The 27,053-nt window shown below is 35.0% G+C and overlaps 1 protein-coding gene across 2 annotated transcripts in view; it reads left to right on the plus strand.

Moving 5' to 3' along the window:
- The window catches only part of ZDHHC21 (zinc finger DHHC-type containing 21), a 57,222-nt gene that overhangs the window by 16,652 nt on the left and 13,517 nt on the right, over positions 1–27,053 (plus strand). For both annotated transcript variants that reach the window (XM_012813453.2, XM_023508855.1), the window contains exons 5-6: positions 216–354; positions 20,961–21,077. In XM_012813453.2, coding sequence (XP_012668907.1) covers positions 216–354; positions 20,961–21,077 — 256 coding nt within the window. The remainder of the gene's footprint in view (positions 1–215; positions 355–20,960; positions 21,078–27,053) is intronic.

The following is a 27,053-nucleotide window of genomic DNA, read 5'->3' on the forward strand; positions in this document are numbered from 1 at the left end:
GGACTTCCTTTGTAAAGTAGTGCTTTACAGATGTAGGATGGCCTATATTTATGTTTTCTTTGTGCAGGGTTCTTTTAGGTTTGAGTGGCTTTAGTGTGTCTCCAGGAAGTTAAGCATATGTGAAGTCATTTGTGTTTATGTTTCTCTTAGAGATCCTGAGATGAGCATCTCATTAAAGTTTAAAGTAATTGTTTCTTTTTCATTTTTTTCTTCAGGATTAACAATTGTGTTGGTGAAGATAATCATTGGCTTTTTCTGCAATTGTGTTTCTACACTGAACTTCTTACTTCCTACGCACTGATGTTTTCTTTCTGCCACTATTACTATTTTCTTCCACTAAAAAAGCGTAATTTGGTAAGAAATGTTTATATCCACTAATGTTAGCACAACTACAGCACTAGTTATTATCATGTGACTCCTTTAAGTGTAAAAGATTAAAAACAACCCCCACATTATTGAATTTAAAAATACATTTGGATTGAGAAAGTAGATCTTAGTCTAACGTTGCCTTTTAACCAAATTCATTTATGATTATTTATTAGTGGATTTCTTTAGAGATCAACATATTCTATCTTTTAATATATGTGCCTTGGTTTAAAAATATGTAAGATAATGAAAAACAAAAGGAAAGTGTTAACTTTTTTTTCTGGAATAAAACATAGAATTAGTTTAATCATTTTCTTGTTTGTTACATTTTATTTTATTATATCATTATTATTTTGAGACAGAGTGTGACTTTGTTGGCCTGGGTAGAGTGCTGTGGCATCATTATAGCTCACAGCAACCTCAAACTCTTGGGCTCAAGTGATCCTCTTGCCTCAGTTTTTCTATTTTTAGTAGAGATGGAGTCTCACTCTTGTTCAGGTTAGTCTTGAACTCCTGAGCTCCAGCAATTGGCCTCCCTCAGCCTCCCAGAGTGCTAGGATTATAGGCATGGTGATGCCCAGCAGAATTAGTTTAATTTTTAAAGGCTTTTAAGGGAATAATTATGTTCTTGAGAAAGAGGACTACCACCACCCCTGACTTTTAACAATAGTGATAAGATAAATTTGCAGATGCTTTTAAAAGTTATCCTATGTATATACCATTTGAGACGATGTTTTCCTATTTTGTAGAGGAACTTCAGTAGATGTTAATACTTCCCCAAAATGGTGATAGGTGGCGGTGATTTTTGATTCCTTGACTATATGTCAACACTGTGCTATGGGCATCTCATTTTCATTCTCACCCTAGTGGCCACAGCAACCATACAAAGTGGGTACAATTCTTTCCTCCACCTCAGAATGAGGAAAACAGAGACTAATAGAGGTAAAATAAGAGCCACAAAGCTTGGAAGTGATTATTCACTGGTTTTAGCTGTAGAGCTGGAATTTCAAGGTGATCTTGTATGTTTTTTGACTTATATTTTCCATTTATTTGGACTCAGATTGTGTTTTGTAAGATACTATCTGTGTGTGTGTGTGTGTGTATAAGAGAGAGAGAGAAGCAGAGAATGTATAAGTATCCACATAAGGGTGCAAGTTGGGAGATGGGGGAACAAGAATAATACCTCTCACGAGGAAGGAAATTTTTCTTATTTATACCAGTGTATAGCTCTTTAAATATGTTGAAAAATAAAGTTAATGGTGGTATTTACAGTTTCATTTTGGGATGAAAGTTTCATGTGTTTGTATTTTTAAGCATACATGATTATTTTGAATAATCAAAAGAGGATATTTGCTGTTGTTGCTCTGCTAAATATATTAGTGGGGCTTGTCGTAGTTACGGTTACTGAGCAATTAAAATTAGATGCTAATGACTGAAAAAAATTCCAAAGGGAGAATTTTAAATACAGGTGTTTAACATTTTCATGATGAGAATATAGTACATGTTAGTACAGTGGTTCTCAACCTTCCAAATGCCATGGCCCTTTAATACAGTTCCTGTGGGCCTTGACCCACAGGTTGAGAACCGCTGTGCTTGTACTATAGTTTTAGAGATATTTTGTCTTATTTATAGATTTAATTTCTGATATAATTGGCATTATAGTTAGAATACGTAAAAGATTGTACATAATTCCTGGAGTAACCTGTTTCAGATAATTGAACCTAATAAAAAAAGCATTAAAATAAAATTGGACCTTGTAGGACTGAGGTTATAATTTTTTAAAAAGTGAGGGAAAGAAAATGTAGTGGTCTTAGTGAAAAATTAACAGAGGCTTTCTAAAGAAAGTATTTTATAATTTATATAGGGCAACACGTTGTAATGTAGTACAGAGATTGGCAAACCATGGGCTTTGGATTAAATTAAGCCCCTACCTGTTTTTGTTAATAAAGTTTTACAGGAAATAGCTACTCTCATTCATTTGTGTATTATCCATGGCTGCTTTTATGCTACAGCAGCAGAGTTGAGTAGTTGTGACAAAGACTGTATGGTCTGCAAAGCCTAAAATACTAACTATCTGGCACTTTATGTTATCAAACCCTGATAGTGGAGAGATCGTGGCTTTGTAAAAAGGCACACCTGGGATCAAAACCCAGGTTTTCTTATTACATGTATAACCTTTCACACATTGTTGAGACTTTCTGAGTTGTAATTTCATCTACTAAGTTGTGGTTAGTACTGTGATTGAATGAGATAATATATATTCAAGTACCTCATATATGATAGACATTAAACTTTAAATTTGATTTTAGTGAAATCTCCCAGAAGAAGGGAGCAATTTTCTTTGGAAGAATTTGTAGACCATTTTAGAGTAACTGCTTATTACAGGGAGATTGATGTCTGCCTAGGGACAAACTGATTAGCCTCTCCAAATGAATGATAGAAACTGGAAACATTAATGGAAGTTAGAGAAAGAATCAGTTTTTAAATGGAGAAACTAGTTATAGGTTATATTTGAATATATATACACTCTATATATACGTTGTGTGTGTATATTGCATTCATACTGAATGTTAAAAAAAAAAAAAGACCAGCAACATTGTAAAAGTTTATTACGAGATTTAAAATACTAGGAAGACAATATATTCAAAGTGAATACAACTTGGACTTTGAAAGGTAACCGGATTTTCTTTAGAGCAGTCAATTGTAGAAGCAATGCAGATGACTTTTTTGCAGTCTTCATTATGTTAGTCAATAGGATTACCAAACGAAAAATAATTAGTCTATATTTGTTGTAATTAAAGCTACTTTAGTAATAAGTAGTAAATTATAATAATCCTAGGCATCTGACAGTTTATGTGTAATAGTGCTGAGTAGTGTTTGTTCTTTTAGCCTGTTATGCCTTATAGTGTCATTGTTGTATTAAGTGGGGTGCTTTTATAATTGCCATCATCTTAGGGGCGATGAATGAGAAACTCAAAGAGGATATGTTATGATATTTCCAAGATCATCTGCATATCTATTGTTTAAGATAATAGTCTCTGTGTAAATGAAGTGATTCATACATAATCAAGTTAGGTATATGGAGAGGAGGGATTTACCATGATGTTGCCCAATAAAAGAAAAGATCATTTTTGTTAGACAAATTTAAACATAAACAGATGTTTATTGGCAGCACTTTTTTCTAAATTTTGTGGAATAAAGCTAAATTCTAGGACCAGAATCAGAACTAAAATTGGAGGAAGTATTTTATCATTTATATAGGCTCAACTATTATCAGGATCTGAAGCAAACAAATTTTTGGTCACTCAATATACATTGAAATGAATGCTAGTTATTTCATTGATTTAGATATTGAGAATTTGATGTGGTATTACTAGGTGCATACAAACTTAGAATTGTTATGTTTTCATGGTGGATTGACAACTCCTATCATTATACAATGTACCTGTTTATTTGTATTAATGATTCTTATTTTAAAGTGGGTATCATTTTTCCTATTAGTTTAGCTGTAGTGGCTGTGTTTTGATTAGTGTTTTCATACTTTTTCTTTTTCCTTTCAACCTTTTTTAGTTCTTATGTTCTCAATTTGATTTTTGTCTTTCTATTTTTTTTTAAGTTTATCATTTTTTGAGTTGTCTGTTTTTTTTTCATTAAATCATAGCTGTGTACATTAATGCAATCACGGTGTACAGTGTGGTATTTTCATATACAATTTGAAATACTCTCATCAAACTGGTTAACATAGCCTTCATGTCATTTTCTTAGTTAAGACATTCATACTCTGCTTTAGAAAGATTCACTTGTACCATTGTAAGATAAACCATAGAGGTGACCCCACCAATCTCCCTCCCTCCACCCATCCACCTCCCTCCTCTCCCCTCTCCCTCTCTCCCCATATTCTAAGGCTATAATTAGGTTATAGTTTTCCTATGAAAGCTATAAATTAGTTTCATAATAGGGCTGTGTACATTGGATACTTTTTCTTTCATTCTTGAGATACTTTGCTAAGAAGAACATTTTCTAGCTCCATCCATGTAAACATGAAAGAGGTAAAGTCTCCATCTCATTTTTGTCTTTCAATTTGAAATATTTAGTCCATTTTTATTGAGTGTAACCGGTATTAACTCTGTCATCTTTCTGTTTATTTTCTATTTAACCATTCTGTTCTTTGGTGCTATTTTTCTCCTTTTGTTGCCTACCTTGGAATTTTAAACTTAGAAAAAATTTCCTTTTTTTTCCTTGTGATGGCTTTTATTCTTCTTTTTATAATTTTCCCAGAAATGAAAACATTTTTCCTTGATATATTTGCAGTCCAATATAAGTTACTACTTTCATATTGCCCACCAAATGAATGCAGTGGCTTTAGAATGCCCCCTGTGATCGTCACCTTTGGTATTGTGGGATATAAACTAGATGCAGAACTAAATCACATGACAAGATATTGTTGCTCATACATTATGTGTTGTGATATTACATATGTTATATGTTAAATATGGTCACTATGCATTTTGAGTTGTTCATATATCATTGCTTTTCCTAGTCCTTTGTGTCTTCATACATTATTAAGCCATCCCTGGGCTTATTTTTTTCTGCCTTTTAGAACAAGTCTGTTGAACAATTTTTTCCAGTTTAGATTCACCTGAAAATTTTTTTTATTTCTTCTTAATATTTGAAGAATCTATTGTTTGCACAGAATTATAGGTTGGCAGTTACTCTTTCAGTTTTAAAAAGATTTTATTCCACTTTTTCATGGTTTCCATCATTTCTGCTATAAAGTCAGTTGTTGGTCTTATTGTTACTCCATTGAAATGTGTATTTTTCTGTAGCTCCTTTCTTAGGTTTTTTTCTCCTTTTTTTTGTCTTTTTATTTTGTGATTCTGTGGGGTGCTTCAGTGGTGTTTTCTTTGCACTTTTCCTGTTGGAGAATTTCTGTAATGTCTTGAATCTGTGACCTAATGTCATTCTTAAATCATGAAATGTCACTTCAAATGTTTTTTTTTTTTTGGCCCAAATTTTTATCTCAGAATTCTATGATTCTAATTATATATACATGAGGTTTTATTTCACTGCATATATTTTGCGTTCTTTATTCCCTGACCCATGCTGTAATCTGGATATTTTCTATTGACCTATCTTGTGGTTGACTAATCAGCTCCTTTGCTCTGTCTAATCTACTGTTAAATTCTTCTGTTGAGTTCTTAATTCGCTTATATTTTTAACTCTTAGAATTTCATTTATCTCCCCCCATAGGTCACTTCTCTGAAATTCTTCATTTTGCTATCTATTTTTTTGAGCATTTTGATCAAAGTTATGTTAATGTCTGCATCTGATAACTTTAATTTGTGATCTCCTTGTGGGTGTTTTCCTGTCCCTTAATTCCTAAATGTAATAGAACCTCCATAGTTGACCACTTCCCTACATTGACCACTTCCTTAAGTTGACCCAATTTCTATAGACTGGACATGCACCACATGTATGTATCAGTGCAGCAGGCTTAGTTCTTTATGTTGATCACCTCCATATGTTGACCAGTTTGTTACTGTCTCTTGTGTAGTCAGCTTATAGAGGTTTTACTGTTTTACCCTATCTTCTGACATGCCTGGATTTTTTAAATATTTTACTCTGTTGTCTGATATGCCTGGTAAGTTTTTATTGCAGAATTGGCCTTTTATGACAAACTGTAGGAAATCTGGTTGATGTATTTTTTTTTTCTTTCTCCATATGTGATTGACTCTTTTCTTTGTTTGTTTTTGGAAAAGCTATCAGAAAGCTTATCTTGATTCAACCAAGGTTTTGCAAAACAAGTATTTATAATGTTAAGTAGTAGAACATTAGTCTTAATATAGCAGTTCTTTGGAAGATGACATTTATTGCGTTTATTGCTACATTGTAAGGATTTATGGTGGTTGGATTTGTCTTTGTGAAGGACTAGTTTCAGTTTGCCTTTCTCCTAGCCTGTAGTCCTTTGGGGGTCTCAGCTGAAAAACTGAGGTGTTAATTGTGGATTGTGCCCTCCAGTTATTGCTTCCCAGGCCCTGTGAAATTGGAGGATGCTCTGAGCATACAATTCTACTTGACCTTTCATCCAGTACTGCTTATGAGTTGGCAAGTACCTTAAGGTAAAAAGCAGTGCAGAAAGTAGGGCTCACCTTAATGCATTTCTGCTCTCTGAGATCCTGGCCTTTTAAGTTCCTGATAGTTTGGCTACTTTCCAGTATCTTCAAAGACCTGCTTACTTATTAATTAATGGGATTTTATCTGGCTTTTAATAGTGTTCTTGGTGAGAAGGTTGGTCTCATGCAAACTGTTCTCTCATAGGTATCAATGGAAATAGCATTTTGTTTAAACGTTTCTTCCCAGGTGATTCTAATCATTGCTGCCTAATTGCACAACCCCAGGAGGCAACTCTCACATCATAGTCTATGAAAATGGTATCCTGTGGAGTTGTGCAGTGCAAAACTTCTGTGCCCATCAGGTTTGAGAACGTAGGGAATGAGGCTCAGGGTGGACTTTATAGGTTAGGTAGAGATTAACCAAATGGAAAGATGAAGGAAGTCATTGCTGGATCAGAAAAAACCAAAAAACTTGAGGCAGTAATTGGAATAATTGCTTTTAACATCAAATCTGTTAGAAAATTCCAACTATATAGCAAATATTTCCAGTGCTAAATAATAAAACATTGTTCTTATTGTAGCAGTTCTTTGAAGGTGGCATTTATTGTGATTTTCCTTATAAAGATAGAAAAAATTTGCTGATAATATTTCAGTATGAGGCACCATTATTACCATTGACATTTAAAAAATGTTTTACAGTGGAATAGTCTTCAGTCTTGTCTTAAGGTTTTTTTGTAAGTCTTTCCTCACATTTCTTTCATTTTTCTCTAAAAGAAAAAAATAAACTATATCCAACTCTTAATATGTGTGTAAAGGTGGCTGGCTGCTGTCAGAAAGATCATTTATTCACTTTGTTATTCTTTCTGTTATTTAAGATATGAAATAAGATCTCCAAACATCCCTAACTATCTTTGGAGAGTGTATTAATGATTACATCCTTCTTTCTTGTGGGAATAATGACGCAGTTAAAGTATGACATGGACTTTGACCTTGTGTTCTTCTGTCAGCCAGACTGAAGTAAAAGCTTTAGTGCCTTTTCTTTATACCCTTTTGGGTAGATAGATGGCAGCATAGTATCTTTTCTAGCCTGTCTTTAAATTTCAGAGCTGAGTGCTCATTCTCTGGGTCAGAAATGAAAGTGTTAACTTTCTTGTTTTCCCTTTTTTGATTTTTAGGTGAAAGTATTTACTCATTAAACAAAAGAAAAAAATGAGTTGCCCTTTGACTCATTTAACTTGTATTCTGTAGACAGTTGGTATGTTACAGTTATCGTTAGGGAAAAGAGAGAGTTAAGAGAAAGCAGATTGTTTACAAACTCCGGGAGATGAACAGATCAGGGGCTTAATTTTCTTTCATTTCACTCTTCCCTCCTACTTTCAGGAGAGTTTGTTTCTGCACTGCATCGTTCTTACTTCTTTCCAATTGCCCCATTGTTTTAATGCTGTTGATTTTTTTCTTTATAGTTACTTTAAAATGTCTATGTATCAATATATATGGATATTATGGCTGTTCAAAGATTTATGTTTTTATATGTAAAATTTTGAGGAAATATTTGACTCTATTCTTTTATGAGGGAAGGAAGGGCTGTGAAATGTAGGAGATAAGGAATTTATAGTTTATCATGAGTAGTGCCCAAATTTGGGATTTATTTTTTAAGCTGTAGATAGTGATTTATATTCTGAATCTTATACTAAATAAAGTTCTACCAACCTAAAAGGAATTAGTATTTACTATCTTTTCTGAAATCAGTAACTAAAAAAATCCCTGAATTCTCAGTTAGTATAGAAGAAAATGCATACTTAGAAAAGCTGCAGAAACTTGAGTGATAGGTTTCTAATTAAATGGGGCTAAATTAAATGGTTTTGTTAGAATAAAAATCAATAAAGGTTATAAATTTTGAGATGTTTGGAGAAATTTTTTAAATGTTATATATTAAATCAGTTTGAGCTTCATTTGCATTTATGAAGCCAGCATAATGTTAAATTTTTCTTAAGACTCCTTTTGAAACTGATGCCTTCCTTTAAGTAATTATTGGGATGAAAATCACTCTAGAGATTTAAAAACCTGTAGATTGGGGAATGATTTAACATGAAATAGATGGCTATTGAAGAAAACAGACTTTCAACTTTGACCAAGATCCATATTTGACTATTTCACATAGTTATTTTAAATGTTTATGAGCAAATGCCTACTCACATGATATGTTATTACATTATAATAATATATTTCATTTTATTACATGCTGGTTGTTTCCCAAAACCAGTACTAGAAAATAGTAGCTTTTTAATTAAACTTAAAGGAAATATCACTATATTTAAAGAGTATCCCTTTTTAATTTTTTTATATGTTGATCCATGAGTATTTTTATAGTCATATTTTCATGATTTTTATAGTATCTTGGATTTGTATATCGTTTGGATTAGTGGAAAATGTCTACTCATTGGAAATATTCCTGAGAGGATAAATAGTATAATTCCTATATCATATAGGTGAAATAACTGAGATTCAGAGAGGTTCGATAACTTGTTCAGTCGCAGAATGACTGATTGCCACAGGTGAGATTTGGGTCCATTTCTGTTTGTTCCTAAGTCATGTTCTTGCTATTACTCTATCCTATTCAATACTACTTTTTGCACTGTTTCTTCAAGAAAATTGTTGGCAATATTATTGAAGCATTTTTTTTTTATTTTAAATACAGATATAAAAAATTCTGAAGCATCATAAAATCTGCTTGTCAGACAAAGTTCAGTGAGTCTCCTGATTGGTAGATTTATCTTTGCTATTTTCACTTTTCATTAACACAACCCATTTTTAGTAGTTTGTCTAATATAAAGAATGTCAAGAATAGCTTAGGAAGGCATTATAGTAGGTTAAAAGTACTTTAAAAAATATGTACCTTCTAGAAATCAAGATATTGTAGACAATGCTTGCAATTTCACTACATGGGAAATTATAGGGTTCTAAAAAACAAATAACTGTGGCCATCAGCATCAGAGATGATACAGCTGATTGTGGCGTACCACTTTAGTTCTAGAGTTACATCTTCTAAATTGTTTTTATACGACATAAATTCAGATAATTTCTAATTATTTCATATTTTTATCTAAAGGGTAAAAACTAACGTACTAACTGCATTTAAGGCTATGAGAGCAGGGGATGACAGAAAGGAAAGAGAGGGGAGAGAATTTCAGTAAAGGACATGCTGCAGGACTCCAAAGAGGAAGATGAATAATGTTTAGCAGCCCAGCCAACTCTTCTCTAGGAAGATACATTATTATTATTCCAATTGGCTGATATCTAATAGTGTTGCTAGGGATTTGATGTCAGAACTGTGCCACAGAATTATTCGCCTAGCCTTTTGGCTAACAAAGAATAGAAATAGCCAGAAGACTTGGTTGCAGACAGCTTTGAATATTGGTAAATCCCTCCATGTTTTATTTTTTTCTTTTCATAGAACCAGTTTTAAATGTGCCTGGGTATTTCTACTGTTAAAAAATATTAAAAAAAAATATTTTAGGCTTTACTTAACCATTGTTTTTGTTACTAGAAGGTCTTTTGTTTTACTTATTGTATTCACTGAAGAATGTATAAAATTGCTGAAATATATTTTTAGCTTTTTGGATTTAGGGAAAGAGTAGTCAGAAACAGAGTATCAAAGAATTTAGATTGATAAGAGATGAACATTATTTTTAATGCTAGTGTGAAAATAATTTGGCTTTTTGTTCATATATTCTGGAATGCTAGTAAAAATATTGTCCTTTGGTAACAATTTTATTTTTTTTTGCTTAACAGGAATAATGTCAGATATAGTTTATATTTGTAAAGAAATAAAGATAGTGTATTATCCTAACAATTATCACTATGCTTGTAGTGACAGATGGAACACAGAAAATAAATCTTGACCCAGCCCGGCAATACCAGGTTGACTGCATATATTTCCTCATTAAATGTGTTTATATAGTCACTAGTTATGAATATTATAGTATTAGCATAGAAGATACAGCAGTTTTTATTTCTGCATAAGAGTGTTTCAGTCACTGTGAGTTTAAATGGCTAAAGCCTGACAGCAATTTTAATATCTCATTCTTTTACAAATACTGTAGCACTGTATTAAATGGTCAATGTAGCAAGAAAATATGGTATCTTGTTTTGTTTTCTTGTCGAATTGCTACAACTTAAAAAAAAATTACAGTGCTGGGCAGCAGAGCCTGTGGCTCAAAGGAGTAGGGTGCCAGCCCCATATACCGGAGGTGGTGGTTTCAAACCCAGTCCAGGCCCCCCCAAAAAAAAAAAAATTACAGTGCTAAAATAAAGTAAGGCAGGCAATAATTTTTCTGAAATATTTCATTCTTAGCTATGAACCTGGCAATCAGGTGCCAGTGAAATTTATAAGATAATTGCATTCATAATTGCACTAAAATTTAAAGCATAATTCTGAATACTCAATGATAACCATTACAGGGGTATAAATAGTGACTTTTTTCCCCTTTAAATATTAATGTCTATTAGGATAATAGGATTGAAAACATACATAGGGGGATAATATACTAATAAGCTGTAATTTGTTTGCCTGTATTTTAGAATTCAGTAAACTAAGGCTAAGGTCTGTTCCAAAAAGTACTGATAACCACATAGATATAATAGGATTTCATTTTAGAATTAAAATTATTATTATTATTATTATTTTTGAGACATCACCCTCAGTAAAGTGCTGTGATCACAGCTCACAGCAACCTCAAACTTTTTCTTTTTTTGAGACAGAGCCTCAAGCTGTCCCCCTGGGTAGAGTGCCCATGGCCTCACAGCTCACAGCAACCTCCAACTCCTGGGCTCAAGCGAGTCTCCTGCCTCCACCTCCCAAGTAGCTGGGACCACAGGCGCCCGCCACAACGCCTGGCTATTTTTGGGGGTTGCACCTGTCGTTGTTTGGTGCGCCTGGGCTGGATTCGAACCTGCCACCTTAGGTGTATGTGGCTGGTGCCTTAGCCACTTGAGCCACAGGTGCCAAGCCAACCTCAAACTCTTGAGCTTAAGTGGTGCTCTTGCCTCAGCTTCCCAAGTAGCTGGAACTACAGGCACCTGCCACAAAACCCAGCTATTTTGTTATTGTAATTGTCATTGTTGTTTGAACCTGCCACCTCTGATGTATGTGGCTGGCTCCCTAGCTGCTGAGCCAAGCCATACATTAAAATTATTTATTTTAATGTAAGAGTAATTGTTGTGTGAACCTACCCTCAGTATATAAATAAAGTTGATTCTTTAGTTTTATTGAAAATTCAAATCTGTACATTTTAGACACCTCAAATGTGACCTAAGCTGTTTCCATTCTTGAACAACAGAAAAAGCAAAATCCCTTAGCACCATTGGTCCAGTGGTTGTCAATGGGGAAGTGAGACGAGGCTTTGCCCCCCCCCCCACCCTCTGGGGACATTTGGTAAAGTCTAGAGACATTTAGGTTGTCACAACTAGCAGAGTGCTGCTGGCATCTGGCAGGCGGAGGCCAGGGGTGTTGCTAAACATCCTGCAATGCATAAGATAGTCCCCTACAACAAAATGTTACCCAGCCTAAAGTTTCAGTGCTCGGGTTGAGAAGCCCTTCCGTGGGAGGAAGATCACAGACACATCACATATTGTTATTTTTCAGACGAGGTTTATAAAAACACAGGAAACTACTTTTAAGTAATGGAATACTTTATAATGAGTGATAGAAAAACTACAGAAAAACTATTACAATTTTATATGTAGTATTTGTAAACTATAGTTGTTTATTTAAAAAAATTGTGAAGAACATTTATTTAGTCATTCAATAAGTATTACTGAGTTCCTAATATGTGCACTGGCCTCTCTTCTAGGCTCTGAGGATGCAGCAGTGAATAAAACAAAGTTCCTACATTCAAGGAGCTTATGTTCTACTTGCAGGAGACAAGCAATAAAAAAATGTAGGGTAAACAAGATAAGGATAATGAAGTATAATGTAGCAGGGTACAGGATGGAGAGTGATCATTGAAAGTGTAGTCTAGGAAGGTCTTTTCCATAATGACACTTGAGCAGAGACTGCGTTCTAAGAGAGCAAAGTCCTAGTGCCAAGTCCCTGAGGTAGGAGAACGCTTGACATTTTCAAGGAACACTGTGTTGAGTAGAGTGAGTTGGAGAGTTATAGGGATGAGTTGAGAGCAGTGAGGGCTGAGATTGGAGAGGAAGAACTTAAGATGTTTAGTGGTTGGGACTTTTGGAAACTGTTAAAGGGTGGTAGCTTTTCAGCTGTTATACAATCTCATTGACATTTTAGAAAGAAAACTCTTTACTGCTATGAAGCATAAACCAAGGAACAAGGATGACAACAGGAAGATTGGTTACTAGGCTACTAAAGTACACTCCAAGCGTGAGATGATTATGGTAGTGGTACAAGTGTTGAGAAGGGCTCATCACAATTTGAGAGCTAACAGGATTTGGTAATGATTTGGATGTGCAATGTGAAATAGAAAGTGAAAAGTCAGGGAAAATTCTAAGACTTCATGGCCTGAACAACTGAAAGAGCTGCGTAACTAAACTAACACAGGAGTGTCTGAAGGAAGAGTGAGTTTTAGGAAGAAGTTAAACATTTTGGTTTTACTCACGTTTACTTTGTCTTTTGACATCCAGGAACAGATACTAACTAAGCACTTAGATGTAGGAGTCTGGATTTCATTGTAGTTATCTGAGGTAGGTGTGTAAATTTGGCAGCATTAAGCATAAAGGTGGTATTTAATGATTCAGAAACTGTTTGCAGATTTTCTATAGAGTAATGTGAGTAAGGAATACAAGAGGTCTGAAGAGCAAAATGTGGACACTCTTAAATATAAAAGTCAGAAAGGTGTTGAAGGAGCAGCCCATGAGGCAAGAAGAAAGCAATGGTGAGAAAGCAGATCAGGAAAGTTGATGGTGTATTGGAAGAGAAGTTACAACAATGGACCATGGAATAGAAACAAGTAGGAAGTTGACTGTGGAGGAAGCCAATGAAATGGTGGTTGGGTCAAAAAAACTGGAGTCAGCATTAATAGTCTACAAGGGAGTTAGCTCAGGAGGTAGGAGGTGGTATTCAGAAGGGGACTTCCTTGAACTTGCAATGATGTTATGGGGATGGTTATTAGAAACGATAAGGCATAGGATATAATATTAAAATCTATATTGAGATTAGGATAGAAGCTAAGATTATAAAAGGAAAAGATCTCAAGGAATTTAAAGACCAGGAATTGGAAGAATTGCTTGTTGGATTATAAGAAGCCAAATCTGACTCTGGGCTTATTTTCATTTAGCTTGCATCAAGAGGTGATGCACCTACCACTGCTTAGTTTTGTAAGTTTTTCCCCAAATTTTAGATGATATAATTATAAAAGATTATCAGATAGGAATATAGAAATATTATTTCATGTAACTGGCTCTTCACTGGTTTGTGCCTGAGGACATAACTATGTTTTTATATATTTTGCTCATGTTTCTTTTTCTGTGTTTATTTCTGCTATTACATGTATGTAACAGTCTTTGTGGGTAGTATTCTCTATATTTTCACATGTTGGAGGTGGAGACTCTGTTCTTTTGTCCAACTTTTTTCTTCGTTTTCATTTATTTATTCAACAAATATTGAGTACCTGCTATGAGCAAGACCCCATTCTAAGCTCTAGGAATGCGTCATTAAACAAGATAGGCAACAGTCCCAGCCTCAAGAAACTTACATACTGCTAACAGAGACAATCCATAACTGAAAACATAAACATACAAAGAGAGAAATACTGTGGAAAAAAAAATAGGGCAAGGAGATAGGGAATACTGGGATTTTCTGTACTTTGGTCAAGGAAAAATTTCTGAAAAGATGTTATTCAAGCAGAAACCTGAAGAAAGTGAGGGAGGAAGCATATGGATAACTGGGGAAAGAGTTCCCTGAGATGAACAAATGCAGCAGGCCTGCTATGGTGAGTTTGCTACATAAACTTGAGAAATAGCAGGAGGCCAATGCAGTTGGATCACAGTGAGCCAAGAAGAAAGTAGTAGATGTGGTCAGAGAGCCAGTCTGACTCCCACTCTCTTTTTTTCTGTATCTTACTTGACTTATTTTTACCTCTCCTTTCATAGGCTACCCATAACTGAATTTTATTTTGTGTTTTATTTGTATTTTAAAAGTTTACTTTTATTCTAAAATTAATAAGGGTATTTTTATATTCTGTGTATCTCTGTCATATCATGGTGTTGGGCTGCTTTTCATATATTTATGGGCCATATGAGTAAACTGTTCAGTGGTGTTCCTGTTTAAGTGTTTTGCCGATTTGACTTTTTCTTGGTGACTGTCGGGTGTTTCAGATTAGAGCCCTTTTTTGACCATATGTGTGATAAATACCTTTCAGCCCGTGGTTTACCTTTTGACTCTCTTAATGGTATTTTTGTTGAACAGAAGTTTTTAATTCTAATGCACTCCACCTATCAATCTTTTTCGAATAGTCAACTGTTTTCTGTGTTTAATTTATAAAATCTTTATCTTAAAATCATCAATATAATTCTCTTATTGTCATGTGGGTACTATATATTTCTGTCTTTCACATTTCTAACTGGAATTGATTTTTGTGATTCTCATGAGATGGAAGTCAGGGTTTCATTTTTTTTACAGATGACTATCCAGTTAATTTAGACCACTTATTGAAAAGACAGTTTTTCTTCTCTGTTCTACTGTGCTGTCTTTGTCATGTATCAGGATCCATCCATGTGTCTGTTTCTGTTCTTTCGTCTGTTGGTCTCTTTGTCTCCCCTTGTGCTTATACTGCATGGTGATTACACTGTAGTTTTATAATGTTGTCATCCAGTAGAGCAGTATTTTTAACTTTTTTTCATTCTCTTTGACCCCTTATGCAGCCATTTTAGCCATTTTCTTCCCTTACTGCCTCTGCCACACCCCAAAGTTAAATACTAAGGAATAGGTTTTGTCAAATAGGCTTGATTGTATAGGGTCACAAACAATTATGATAAGATTTTTTTCTCCCTTTAAAAACCAATTTTCTCCCTCTTAGGGATAAAACTGGCCTGGTTGAGAATGTGTACAGTAGAACAGATCCTCCTACTTTGTTCTTTTCATATTAGGATATTATGCTATTCTTTGTTTTTCTCTTGTGAAATACGGAAACAGCTTAGCACTTTCTGCGAACTAAAACAAAGTAAAACAACAAACTCCCAATAGAACATATACTCTGCTGCTGGGGATCTTTTATTAGAATTGTATCAATTCTATAGGTCAGTTTGAGTAGTTGACATCTTGTTTTACTGAGTATTCAGATCTTCAAATCAAGTATAATCTTAAGAAAATTGCGTTAAGAAGAAATTAGAAACACAGGTAGTTCTGTAATCATAGTAAGTAGTTACAACTTTCCCTGCCAGGAATAGTCACAGATTTATTAATGTGCCCTAGCTCTATCAAACATGAAAAGGAACAATAATTTCAGTTTTATACAAAGGCTTTCAAAGAGGAGAAAAAAGAGGGGACTCTACTCAATTCATTTTATGTGTATATGATGTCTTGGGTACATAACCTATTAAGGATAATTAAAAAGAATATTATAGACTAGTCTAATTGTGAACATAGATGAAAAACTCCTCAAGATAATATTAGCAAACTGAATCTAGTTAAATACAGGGTGTCCATAAAGTCGAGTGCAATTTAAAGTAATTGTCTATTTATGGACACCCTATATAACCATCCTGACCAAGCTGAGTTTGTTCTAGGAATGAAAGGTTATTTTTGCATTAAAAATCAGTCAGTGGCTAGGCACAGTGGCTCATGCCTATAATCGTAGCACTCTGGGAGGCTGAGCCAGGTGGATTGCCTGAGCTCATGAATTCGAGACCAGACTGAGCCAGAGCAAGACCCCGTCTCTAAAAATAGCCAGGCATTGTGGTGAGTGCCTAGAGTTCCAGCTACTTGGGAGGCTTAGGCGAGAGAATCATTTAAGCCCAAAAGTTTGAGGTTTCTGTGAGCTGTGATGCCATGGCACTGTACGGAGGGTGACATAATGAGACTGTCTCAAAAAAAAAAAAAAAATCAGTCACTCAGTATGTTTTATCATTATCACATTAATAGATTAGAAAAAAATTCAAATGCACATCTCAATGTATAAAGACAAAGACAAAATTCAGCATCCATTCATCTACATCATGCTAAGATGAAATGTTGAATTCTTTTCCTCCAAGCTGGGGGACAAGGCATCAGTGTCCATTCTCACCATCGTTATTAAACGTAGTGCTAGAATGCAGTTAAGATGAGAGAAAGAAAAGTTACAACTGCTGAAGGAAATAAAACTAGCATTACTCATAGGTGATAGGTGTGTAGATAGTTTTACCCATGGATTCTTGTAGATTTATCCATGGATTCTTTTGGATTTTTAAGAAAGTTTAAAAAGTATATGAGTACAGAACAATATTTTTTTTTTAAAAATCAATTCTATTTTCATATAATAAAACTGTAGACAATGAAATTAATAGCAAATGCCATTTATAATGGGATAAAAATAAACAGGAAATTCTTGAATTAAATCTGACCGAAAAAGTGCAAGATTTCTAGGTGGAAACTTAGGAAACTTAATGATGAGAACATGTTATATGTGTACATGAACATACATACAATGCCTTAGTGTGTGTTGTAACTTGACAATCTAACTTTAAAATTTTTATGGAAATACAAATTATCTATTCAGTAGTATAATATTCTTGCAAAAGAGCGAGATGGGATGAGTTGGCCTACCAGTTGTTGAGATACATTACAAAGCCATTGTCACTAGATGTGTGTCACTGGTACAGAGATAAACAGATAGCCTCGGGGAACAGAATAGAGAGCCAAATCCAATTCGTGCTTGTCTGGATACTTAAGTTCCAACCACCGAGCTAAGGATAGCTTTTCAAATAAATCATTCTGGAATGATTGAACATCCATACTGAAAAAATAAATGCAAATCTCTTTCTTTCACTGCTTACCAAAAAATAGACATCAATTCTAGGTGGGTTAGTAACCTAACTGTGAAAGGAAAAATTTATGAAGCTTTTGGAGGCTTTAGAAGATAGCATAGGAGAATGTCATTCTTAGTTTAGGGCCAGGAAAGATTTCTTAAACAGGATATAAAAGGCACCAAAGGAAAAGATTGATAAATTGGACTACATTAAAATTAAGAACTTGGGTTTATCAAAAGATGCCATAGAGTGAATAGGTAGTCTCAGAGTGAGAGAAGGTATTTGCAATATGCAGCTGAAACATAGTAGATTCCAGAACGTCTGAAGGATGAATTACTGACCTTTACCTTTAGGGTAAGGATGAGGGGAGATCGTGCCGGTGAAGGAATACACAGGAGGCTTCACAGGGTCTCATTCTGGAGAGGATAGTGTTACTTTTCTTTAAACTGAACATATGTTTTACATATTTATCTGAATATGACCATATTTTGAAGCAAATGGGAAGAAATGAAAACAATAAAAGAAATGGATATTGATTATATTAGTTTGCTAGGGCTGTGAAACCTAGGCATAGGGTGTCTGGGAAATGGGGACACAGTATACAAAATACTGCAAACTGGGTGGCTTCAACAACAGAAATTCATTTTCTCATAGTTCCAGAGCCTGGAGGTCCAAGAACAGGATGGCAGCAGGTTTGGGTTCCTCTGAAGCCTGTCTCCTTGGCTTGCAGACAGCCACTGTCTCCTGGTCTGTTCACATGGCCTTTGCTCTGTGTGGGAGCATCCCTGGTGCCTCTGCGTGTGTCTGAATATTCTCTTCTTATAAGGACACCAGACAGATTTGATTAGTGTCCACCTTAAGAGCCTCATTTAAACTTAATCACTGCTTTAAAGGTCCTAGCTCCGAATAAAATCACATTCCGAGGTAGGGCAGTTCGGGCTTCAGTACGTGAACTTTTGCGGGGTGGGGAGGCACATTTTAGCCCATAACATGATGATGTAGTAAAGATCTGGAATAGCAAATGGGTTCTTTTGATTTGGGTAAAATTTCCTAAGCCAATTTTTGGATTCAAAAAGTGCTAAGTCTAAAAAAAAAATTTAAGACAGAAGTAAAGATGCACTCTAGAGAACAGTGTTAAGTGACTCAAAATATGGATTTAGTACTGATGATGTTAATTATGCATGTGTGAACTTGGAATACAGTTGTTTTTTGAAAATGTAAAAGTGATAAAAAGCAATTTCTAGATTAAAGTTTTTACTACTGTATTTTACATAAATACTTTTAACTATAAATGTATAACTAAATGAATAAATGTAATATTATAAGTGGATCTTTTAGTCTCATTTCCATCCCTGACATTTATAAATTGTGGTTGGCCAAAAAGTTTTAAAAAATCTTTTCACTGGGAGAAAAAGGGATGGATTTTAGTTGGTCATAGATGATAATTTTAGTACCGTAAGCTCTGCTGTAATCCAATATGTGCATTCCTAAAAATCACTTCACTGTGTAAAACTAAGTAATAAAAGTCCAGGGCTTATGGGAAATGGGGACACAGTATACCCAAACTCGGTCAGTTGCACTTCTAAAAGGGTAGGAATCTGAAAAAGCAGTAGCACACTTTTATACATGTTAAATGGTTAAGAAATAGATAAGTACTAAAATAGATAGGACACTTTACCTTGAAAGAGGCCTGAAATTCTCTTGTGGGAGCGAGCCTCAGCAGGGCCGTAGGTGTGGGTTACTGTGAAGTGGCAGAAGGAGGGCCTCTGAAATCGGAGGGGAAGCTCTCATACCAGATTAAACGGGTGTGGCTCATAACCCGTGATAAACCGAGGTGACTAGTAGATGTTTGAGGGATGTTTGTTCTGTGGATTTCTCCGTGGCTTGGTTCATCTGGGCACAACTTTCTGTGTTCATCAAAGATTTTTCACAGATAAAATCATGGGTATGAAACAGAGAATTATTGCTATGCTACAATTGCCTCAGTTTGGTAGGAACAAATGTGTGTTTTCAAACATGATAGCATAACTTACTGAGTTTTTCTATCATTCACAGGCACACCTTTTGATATAAGGATGCTGAATTAGCTCTTTTTACTGAAGTTTTGAAATAACTGCCTAATACTTGCTACATAACACCTTAATTACCTCAGTGAATTTAAAATTTTCCCAGGCTAATGCAGAAGTAATTTATGTGTGGAATCAGATTTTTGCTTGAGTGTGGTGGTGGTTTGATGTAATGCACTCACAAAAAACATCAATTTTTTTTGTTTCAAGTGACCCTATTATCATTATGACCCCCCCACCCCATTTTTGGTATTGCTATTAAGATATGTTCAATCCTTATTGTGAATCGTATAAAAGAAAGGATCTGGATGGTTGTGATTTGGAGGGCCTTTCCATCTGCTTCTTGCTTTTATTCGCTGGGCCTGTTTTATTCCAAAGCTGAGCAGTAACAGATTTCTAGTCAAAGTCTTCATTCTTTGATTCTGTCCCTCCACTGGTCTATTAGGTAACAGGAAGGGTGAATGAAGTGCTTCTTGTTTTCCTGTCCTTCTATCACAGTATCTTTGGTTTACTTTCAGGACTCTTATTTTTAGTCTCCTAGCCAGAAAATCCGTTTTTATTCACAACATTTCCATTTCTTCCTCCTGTCTGGATGGTTCCTTATGTTTCTGTAGTACTCTGCCTGCATCCCAGTTCTAGCATATTATCACACTGTTTTGAAGTTTTACAAAGCGGGGCTCTCTCTGTGAGTAATTGTCACACTTGGGGATATGGGGCATATCTTTGCCGTTTTTACATTTCTATTATATAGCACAAGGCTTGGCAGTGGTAGTTGGGTGATTGGATGGAAGAGTGAATGAGAACTGTCACCATGATCCTATTGATGTATTGTCTTGGGTAAAGAGGTTCAAAACACAAGAGCCAGGTGTGGTGGCTCATGTCTGTAATCCTAGCACTCTGGAAGGCTAAGGTGGGTCATCGCCTCAGTTCCCAAGTCGGAGACCAGCCTGAGCTAAAGCAGGACCTCATCTCTAACAATAGCTGGGCGTTGTGGCAGGTGCCTCTAGTCCCAGCTGCTTGGGGGGCCAAGGCAAGGCAAGAGAATTGCTTGAGCCCAAGAGTTTGAGGTTGCTACGAGCTTTGATGCCACAGCACTCTACTGAGGGCAGCAAAATGAGACTTGAGTCTTAAAAAAAAAAAAAAAAAAACAAAAACCACCAAAAAACCACACACTCAAAAACAAGGTTAAATTGTAACCTTGGTATTGAATGATTTTTTTGACATGCGAGAGTAGTAAAATCCTGTTTTTTTCCACCGGCTAACATATATTAAAACCAGTAATTTTTGAAATTTTCAAAAGTTTATATATTGATTAAGTGGAACAAGTTTAAAAGAGGGAAGGGTAGTTCTTTTAAGATAATAAGGAGGATATGTTATGCCTCAATTATTGATGATTATTGCAACTATAAGCAACTCTTGAAATAGTTTTTAAGACTTTTCTTTTTCTTCATAGGACCTCTTTGTTGTTAGACATGAGTTGGCCATAATGAGACTAGCTGCTTTTATGGGCATTACTATGTTAGTTGGAATAACTGGACTCTTTTATACGCAACTAATTGGCATTATCACAGTAAGTATATTTTTAAAGTAAAGTAACAGATTTATGAATGCATTACTGCATTACCTAATTATGAATTTCATTCTAAAAACTTACAGGAAGTTTAGAAATTGAAGGAGAAAATTACCCGTTTAAAAAAAAAAATATTTTCACATGTCTGTATAGTTTTAAATTAGTTACAATGAAGTGCAGAGTATACAGACAATTTTGTGTCCTGCTTTTATAAGTTAACAGTACTTTTAATAGGACTATCAACATCAAGTTTATAGCTTTCAATGCTTGGATGTTCTCTGCTTAGTGAATATATCATACTTTAACCATTTTCTAATTTATTGCCATCTAGTTTACAGTTGTTTTTTCTACATTACAAATGATAGTAAAAATCTCTTTTTCCTCTTTAAATTGTTAATTTAGGGGAAATTATCAGAATTGGAGTTGCTGGTAAAGCACTTCCTTAGTAATTAAATCTTATTTTGTTTGAATGTATTTATTAATGTGTAAACTAAATAAATGATGGCCTTTATTTATCTAGGATGTCTGAAAGTCTGACAGTTCCTCATTTTATGATATTTGATATGGAAAAGTCATGAAATAATGTCAAATCTATCTTTTGTATTTTATATAAGAATATAGTTATAGTATTTGTTTACCTTTTTTATTTTTACCTTCATAGGAATAAGTAATAAGTAGTTTTTTTCACACTATCTAATTGAAGCAAGTGCATCTAACACAAAGAAGTCCCATAGTTTGTACTGGTCCCTCATAGGTACTGCTCTATTTCATGAGCTTCTCATAGGTCAGGTGAGGCTATAGCAGTTATTAGAGATAAGATTAAAATATACGTGGTAGTACCAGTTTTTCTTCATAATTAGCCAATTGGGTCTCTTTATTATAATGGAAAAGATGTTAAAAATGAGAGAAATTATATTAAGAAAGTTTTAAAAAGATAATACACTACAGATGATGTAGAGATAATGGGCTTTCTCTTGTGTTATTGTTGGGACTATAAATTAGTATAATATTTTCAGGGAACAAATTGTCAATGTCTGTTCAAAATTTAAAATTCAGAGTCATTTTGACCAACCTCTACAAATTTATTTTATAGAGCCTATTCATTTGCATCTGTGTAAACGTCTTTGTTTGAAAGGTCTCCAGCACTTTGTTACAAACAGGCACAGCTCAGATATATTGCAGTTTGCTTCCAGACATTTTAATAAAGTAAATATCACATAAAGGGAGTTGCATGATTTTTTTGTTTCCCAGTGCATATAATAGTTATGGTTATACAAAAATAATAAGAATACCTAGGAATATATTTAACTGAAGAAGTGAAAGATCTCTACAAGGAGAACTGTAAAATATTGATTAAAGAAATTGTTGTGTAAGATGACACAAACAAATGGAAAAGCACCCCATGCTCATAGATTGTAAGAATCAGTATCATTAAAATGATCGTATAGCCTCAAGCAATCTAGAGATTCAGTACAATTCCTATCAGAATATCAACATCATTTTCAAAGAACAATCCTAAAATTCATACAGAACCAAAAGAAAAAAAAACCAACCCAAATAGCCAAAGCAATTTTAAGCAAAAAGAACAAATCTGGAGATATCACATTACTCAACTTATAGTCATAGTGAAAGTCTACAGTAAGCAAAACAGGATGGCACCATTATAAAAATAGACATACAGATCAATGGAACAAACAACCTCAATACAAAGCCATGTACCTACAGCCGACTGGTCTTTAACCAACCCGACAAAAATGTACACTATTAAATAAGTGGAGATAGGAAAATTGACTAGCCATATAGAGAAGGATGAAGCAGAGTCCTGTCTTTTCCCACACACACAAATTAACCCAAGATAAATTACAGACTTGCCTGTAAGACCTGAAGCCATGCAAATACTAAACAAAATGTTCAGAAGGAAATACTTCTAAACATCAGTCTAGGCAAAGAAATTTAGAAATTTATGACTGAGACTCCAAAGGCAAATACAGCAAAAACAAAAATAAATTAATGGAATTTACTTAAACCAAAATGTTTTCACACAGCAAAAGAAGTAATCCATAGAGTAAATAGACAACTTATAGAAATGGGAGAAGATGGTTGTAAAAAGGACTTAAAGTATATCCAGAATCTACAAGGAACTCAAATCAACAAGGAAAAAAAATAATCCCTTTAAAAATGGGTGACACAAACACTTTTCGGAAGAAGTTATACAAATAGCCAACAAAAATATGAAAAAATGTTCAACATTACCTATCATCAGCAAAATGTAAATTAAAAGCACAATGAGAAATTACCTTACCCCAGTCAGAATAGCCACTATTAAAAAGTCAAAAAATAATAGATTTTGGCATGGATGTGGTGAAAAGAGAACACTTAACACATGTTGGTGGAAATGTAAACTGGTACAACCTCTAAAGAAAACAGTATGAAGATTCCTCAAAGAAATAAAAGTAGACCCACCACTCAATCCAGCTATCACCTGCCCAAAGGAAAAGAAGTCATTATATCAAAATACACCTGCATTTCCATGTTTACTGCAGCAAATTAACTGCCCATCAGACTGTAAGAGGATAAAGAAAGGTATATGCACCATAGAGTACTACTCAGCCATAAAAAAGAATGAAATCATGTCTTTTGCAGCAATTTGGATGGAACTGGAGGTCATTACCCTAAGTGAAGTAACTCAGGATTGAAAAACTGTTAAGGGAGAAAATACTGTGTTCTTACTTATAAATGGAATCTAAGCTGTGGGTCCTCATGGTTATAGAGAAGAATATAAAAGACATTGTAGACTCAGAACAGAAAAAGGAGAAGGGAAGGAAGTAGGGAGTGAGGAATGAAAATTATCTCTTGGGTACAATGTATACTTTTCAGGTGATGGGTACCCTAAAAGACTAGACTTCACCATATATAATACATGCATGTAACCACTTACACCCCCTAAATCTATTGAAATTTTTAAAAAGGAATAATTAGTTATACTTATACTTTCCTGTTGTCTATTAAGTGTTAAATAGCATTCTGTTTTTAAAAAGCATATACTTTAATAATACTTTATTGCTAAAAAATGCTAACAGTCAATACATGTGCTCACTTTATGTTTCTGTGCCACATTTTGTTAATTTTCATAACATTTCAAACTTACTATGTTTCTGATATCACTTATCTTTGATGTAACTATTGTAATTCTTTGGGGCACCATGAATTGTGCCTATTTAAAATGGTGAACTTAATCAACAAAGGTGCGCACGTGTTTTGATTGTTCTCCCAACCAGCTGTTTCCCTGTCTCTCTTCTTCTCCTCAGGCTTCTCTGCTCCCTAAGGCACAACAATATTGAATTTAGACCAAACAATAACCCTACAGTGGCCTCTTAAGTATTCACGTGAAAGGCAAAGTCACCTATCTCTCACTTTAAATCAAAAGCTAGAAATGATCAAGCTAGTGAGGAAGGCACATTGAAAGCTGAGTTAAGCTGAAAGCTAGACCTCTTGCACCAAACATTTAGCCAAGTTGTGAATACAAAGGAAAAGTTCTTGAAGGAAATTAAAAATACTACTCTGTCGAACCCATGGATGCTAAGAAATTGAAGAAGTCTTATTGCTGATATGAAGAAACTTTTAGTGGTCTGGATAGAAGATCAAACTAGCCACAGTGTTTCCTTAAACCAGTGGTTCTCAACTTTCCTAATGCCACGACCCTTTAATACAGTTCCTGTGGGTCATGACCTACAGGTTGAGAACCGCTGCCTTAAACCAAAGACTCATCCAGAGTAAAGCCCCAACTCTGTTCAATTCTATGAAGGTAGAGGAAGGTGAGGAAGCTACAAAAGAAAAGTTTGAAATTGGCAGGGGTTGGCTCATGAAGCTTAGATTAAGCACCATTTCCATACCATAAAAGTTTGAAGCTAAGCAAGCACTTATATGGAAACTACAGCAAGTTATCCGGAAAATCTAGCTAATATAATTGATGAAGGTAGCTACACTAAACAAAAGCTTTTCAATGTGGACAAAATAGCCTTCTATTGGAAGAAGGTGCCATCTAAGATATTGACAGCTAGAGAGAAGTCAACACTTGACTTTAAATCTTCAAAGGACACACTGACTCTCTTGTTAGGAGCTAATACAGCTGGTAACTATAAGTTGAAGCCATGCTTATCTGCCATTCTGAAAATTCTAGGGCCATTAAGAACTGTGCTAAGTCTACTCTGCCTGTTAACTATAAAGGGAGCAGCAAAGCCTGAATGACAGTACATCTGTTTACAGAATTGTTTGCTGAATATTTTAATCCTACGGTTGAGATATACTGCTAAGGAAAAAAGATTTCTTTCAAAATATTACTGCTTTTGACAACACATCTGGTTACCCAAGATCCCTGATGGAGAAGTACAATGAGGTTAATCTTGTTTTCATATCTGCTAACACATCTGTTTTTCAAGCCATGGATAAAGGAATTGTTTAGATTTTCAGGTGTTATTAACTCCAGAAATAGGTTTTGTACGATTACAGCTATTATAGAGAGTGATTCCTCTGATGGATCATTTTCCATATCTGTGGTTTGTTATAGATCTTTGGAATACTGAGGTTGTCTAAGAATAAACTTAAGCAATAGTCCACACAGGTTTTCACAAATATATGCGTGTCACACAAAGCCATCAGGAAATTCCCAGTGGAGGCCCCTGACAAAGTATCATTCGGTATTAATTCTAAAAGAAATTATCTCTAAAATCTATTTATCATCCTTGATTTGGCTAACATTTTAAATGTACCATTCTAGATGCCACTTTACCTAGGGTGACAGCTTGAGACTCTGCCTCAAAAAAAAAAAAAAAAAAAAAAAAGGAATATTTGTGATTCATGGGATTGGGTCAGAATATAACAGGAATTTGGAAGAAGTTGATGCCAGTCCTTATGGTTGACTTTAAGGGGTTCAAGACTTTGCTGGAGGAAATACCTGCAGAAATGGTGGAAGTAGCAAGAGAATGAGAATTAGAAGAGAAGCTTAAGATGTGATTTATTTGCTACAATCTCAGAAGCAGTTTACAGATGAAGAGGTGCTGCTTATGGATGAGCAAAGAAAGTGGCCTTTTTGAGATGTTGTCTACTCCCAGTAAAGATGCTACGAACATTTGGAAGTGACAACAGGAGGTTCAAAATAGTACAGAAAGTTAGTTGATAAAGCAGCAGCAGGGTTTGAGAGGATTCACTCATGAAAGAAGTTCTACTGTGGCTAAAATGCTATCAAATAGCATGGCATGCTACCAAGAACCCTTCCATGAAAGGAAGAGTCGCTCAACCTTCATTGTTGTCTTTAAGAAATTGCCACAGCCACCCCAGCCATCAGCAGCCGCCACTGTGATTGTCAGCCATCAGCATCAGGGAAAGATTCCCCATCTGTAAAAAGATTGGGACTCTCTGAAGGATCAGATGATCCTTAGCATTTTTAGTAACAAAGTATTATTAAGATAAAGCATATACTTTTTTTTTTTTTTTTAGGAAATGCTGTTTTGTACTTCTTAGACTATAATATGCAAAGTCTGACAAGTTTGCAAACTTGACACCTTGCATTTACATTGTCAGCACTGTACAAACAGCTCACTAAGGTTTCATAATATTGGTATATCAGTGTCTCACAGCTGTGTTCATGTCAACGTGTGCTGGTGTCTTGCTTAGTTGTGGGGTAAAACCCCACAGCTATGTGCTCCTTCACAAACTATGTGCTCCCTTTAAGCTCCAGAGGCAGGTGGACAGACTTCTGTGGAAGGCAACTCTGTGGATGACCCAGTATCCCTGGTCAGCATGGAACAGGGCCTGGGCATTAGGGCATAAAAACCCATCTCCAGTGACTCTGGCCATGTGGCTGTTAAGCCTGCAAAGAAGGAGTTAAAAACCTTTCTGCAGAGACACAGCCTAGGGGTTGATAAGTGAACTCTTATCGGAAAACTACGTAGGCCTCCAGATTGCCAGAGACAGAAG

Source organism: Otolemur garnettii, unplaced genomic scaffold, assembly GCF_000181295.1.
Source record: "Otolemur garnettii isolate 467f Iridium unplaced genomic scaffold, OtoGar3 scaffold00006, whole genome shotgun sequence".
In the NCBI taxonomy this organism is placed as follows: domain Eukaryota; kingdom Metazoa; phylum Chordata; class Mammalia; order Primates; family Galagidae; genus Otolemur; species Otolemur garnettii.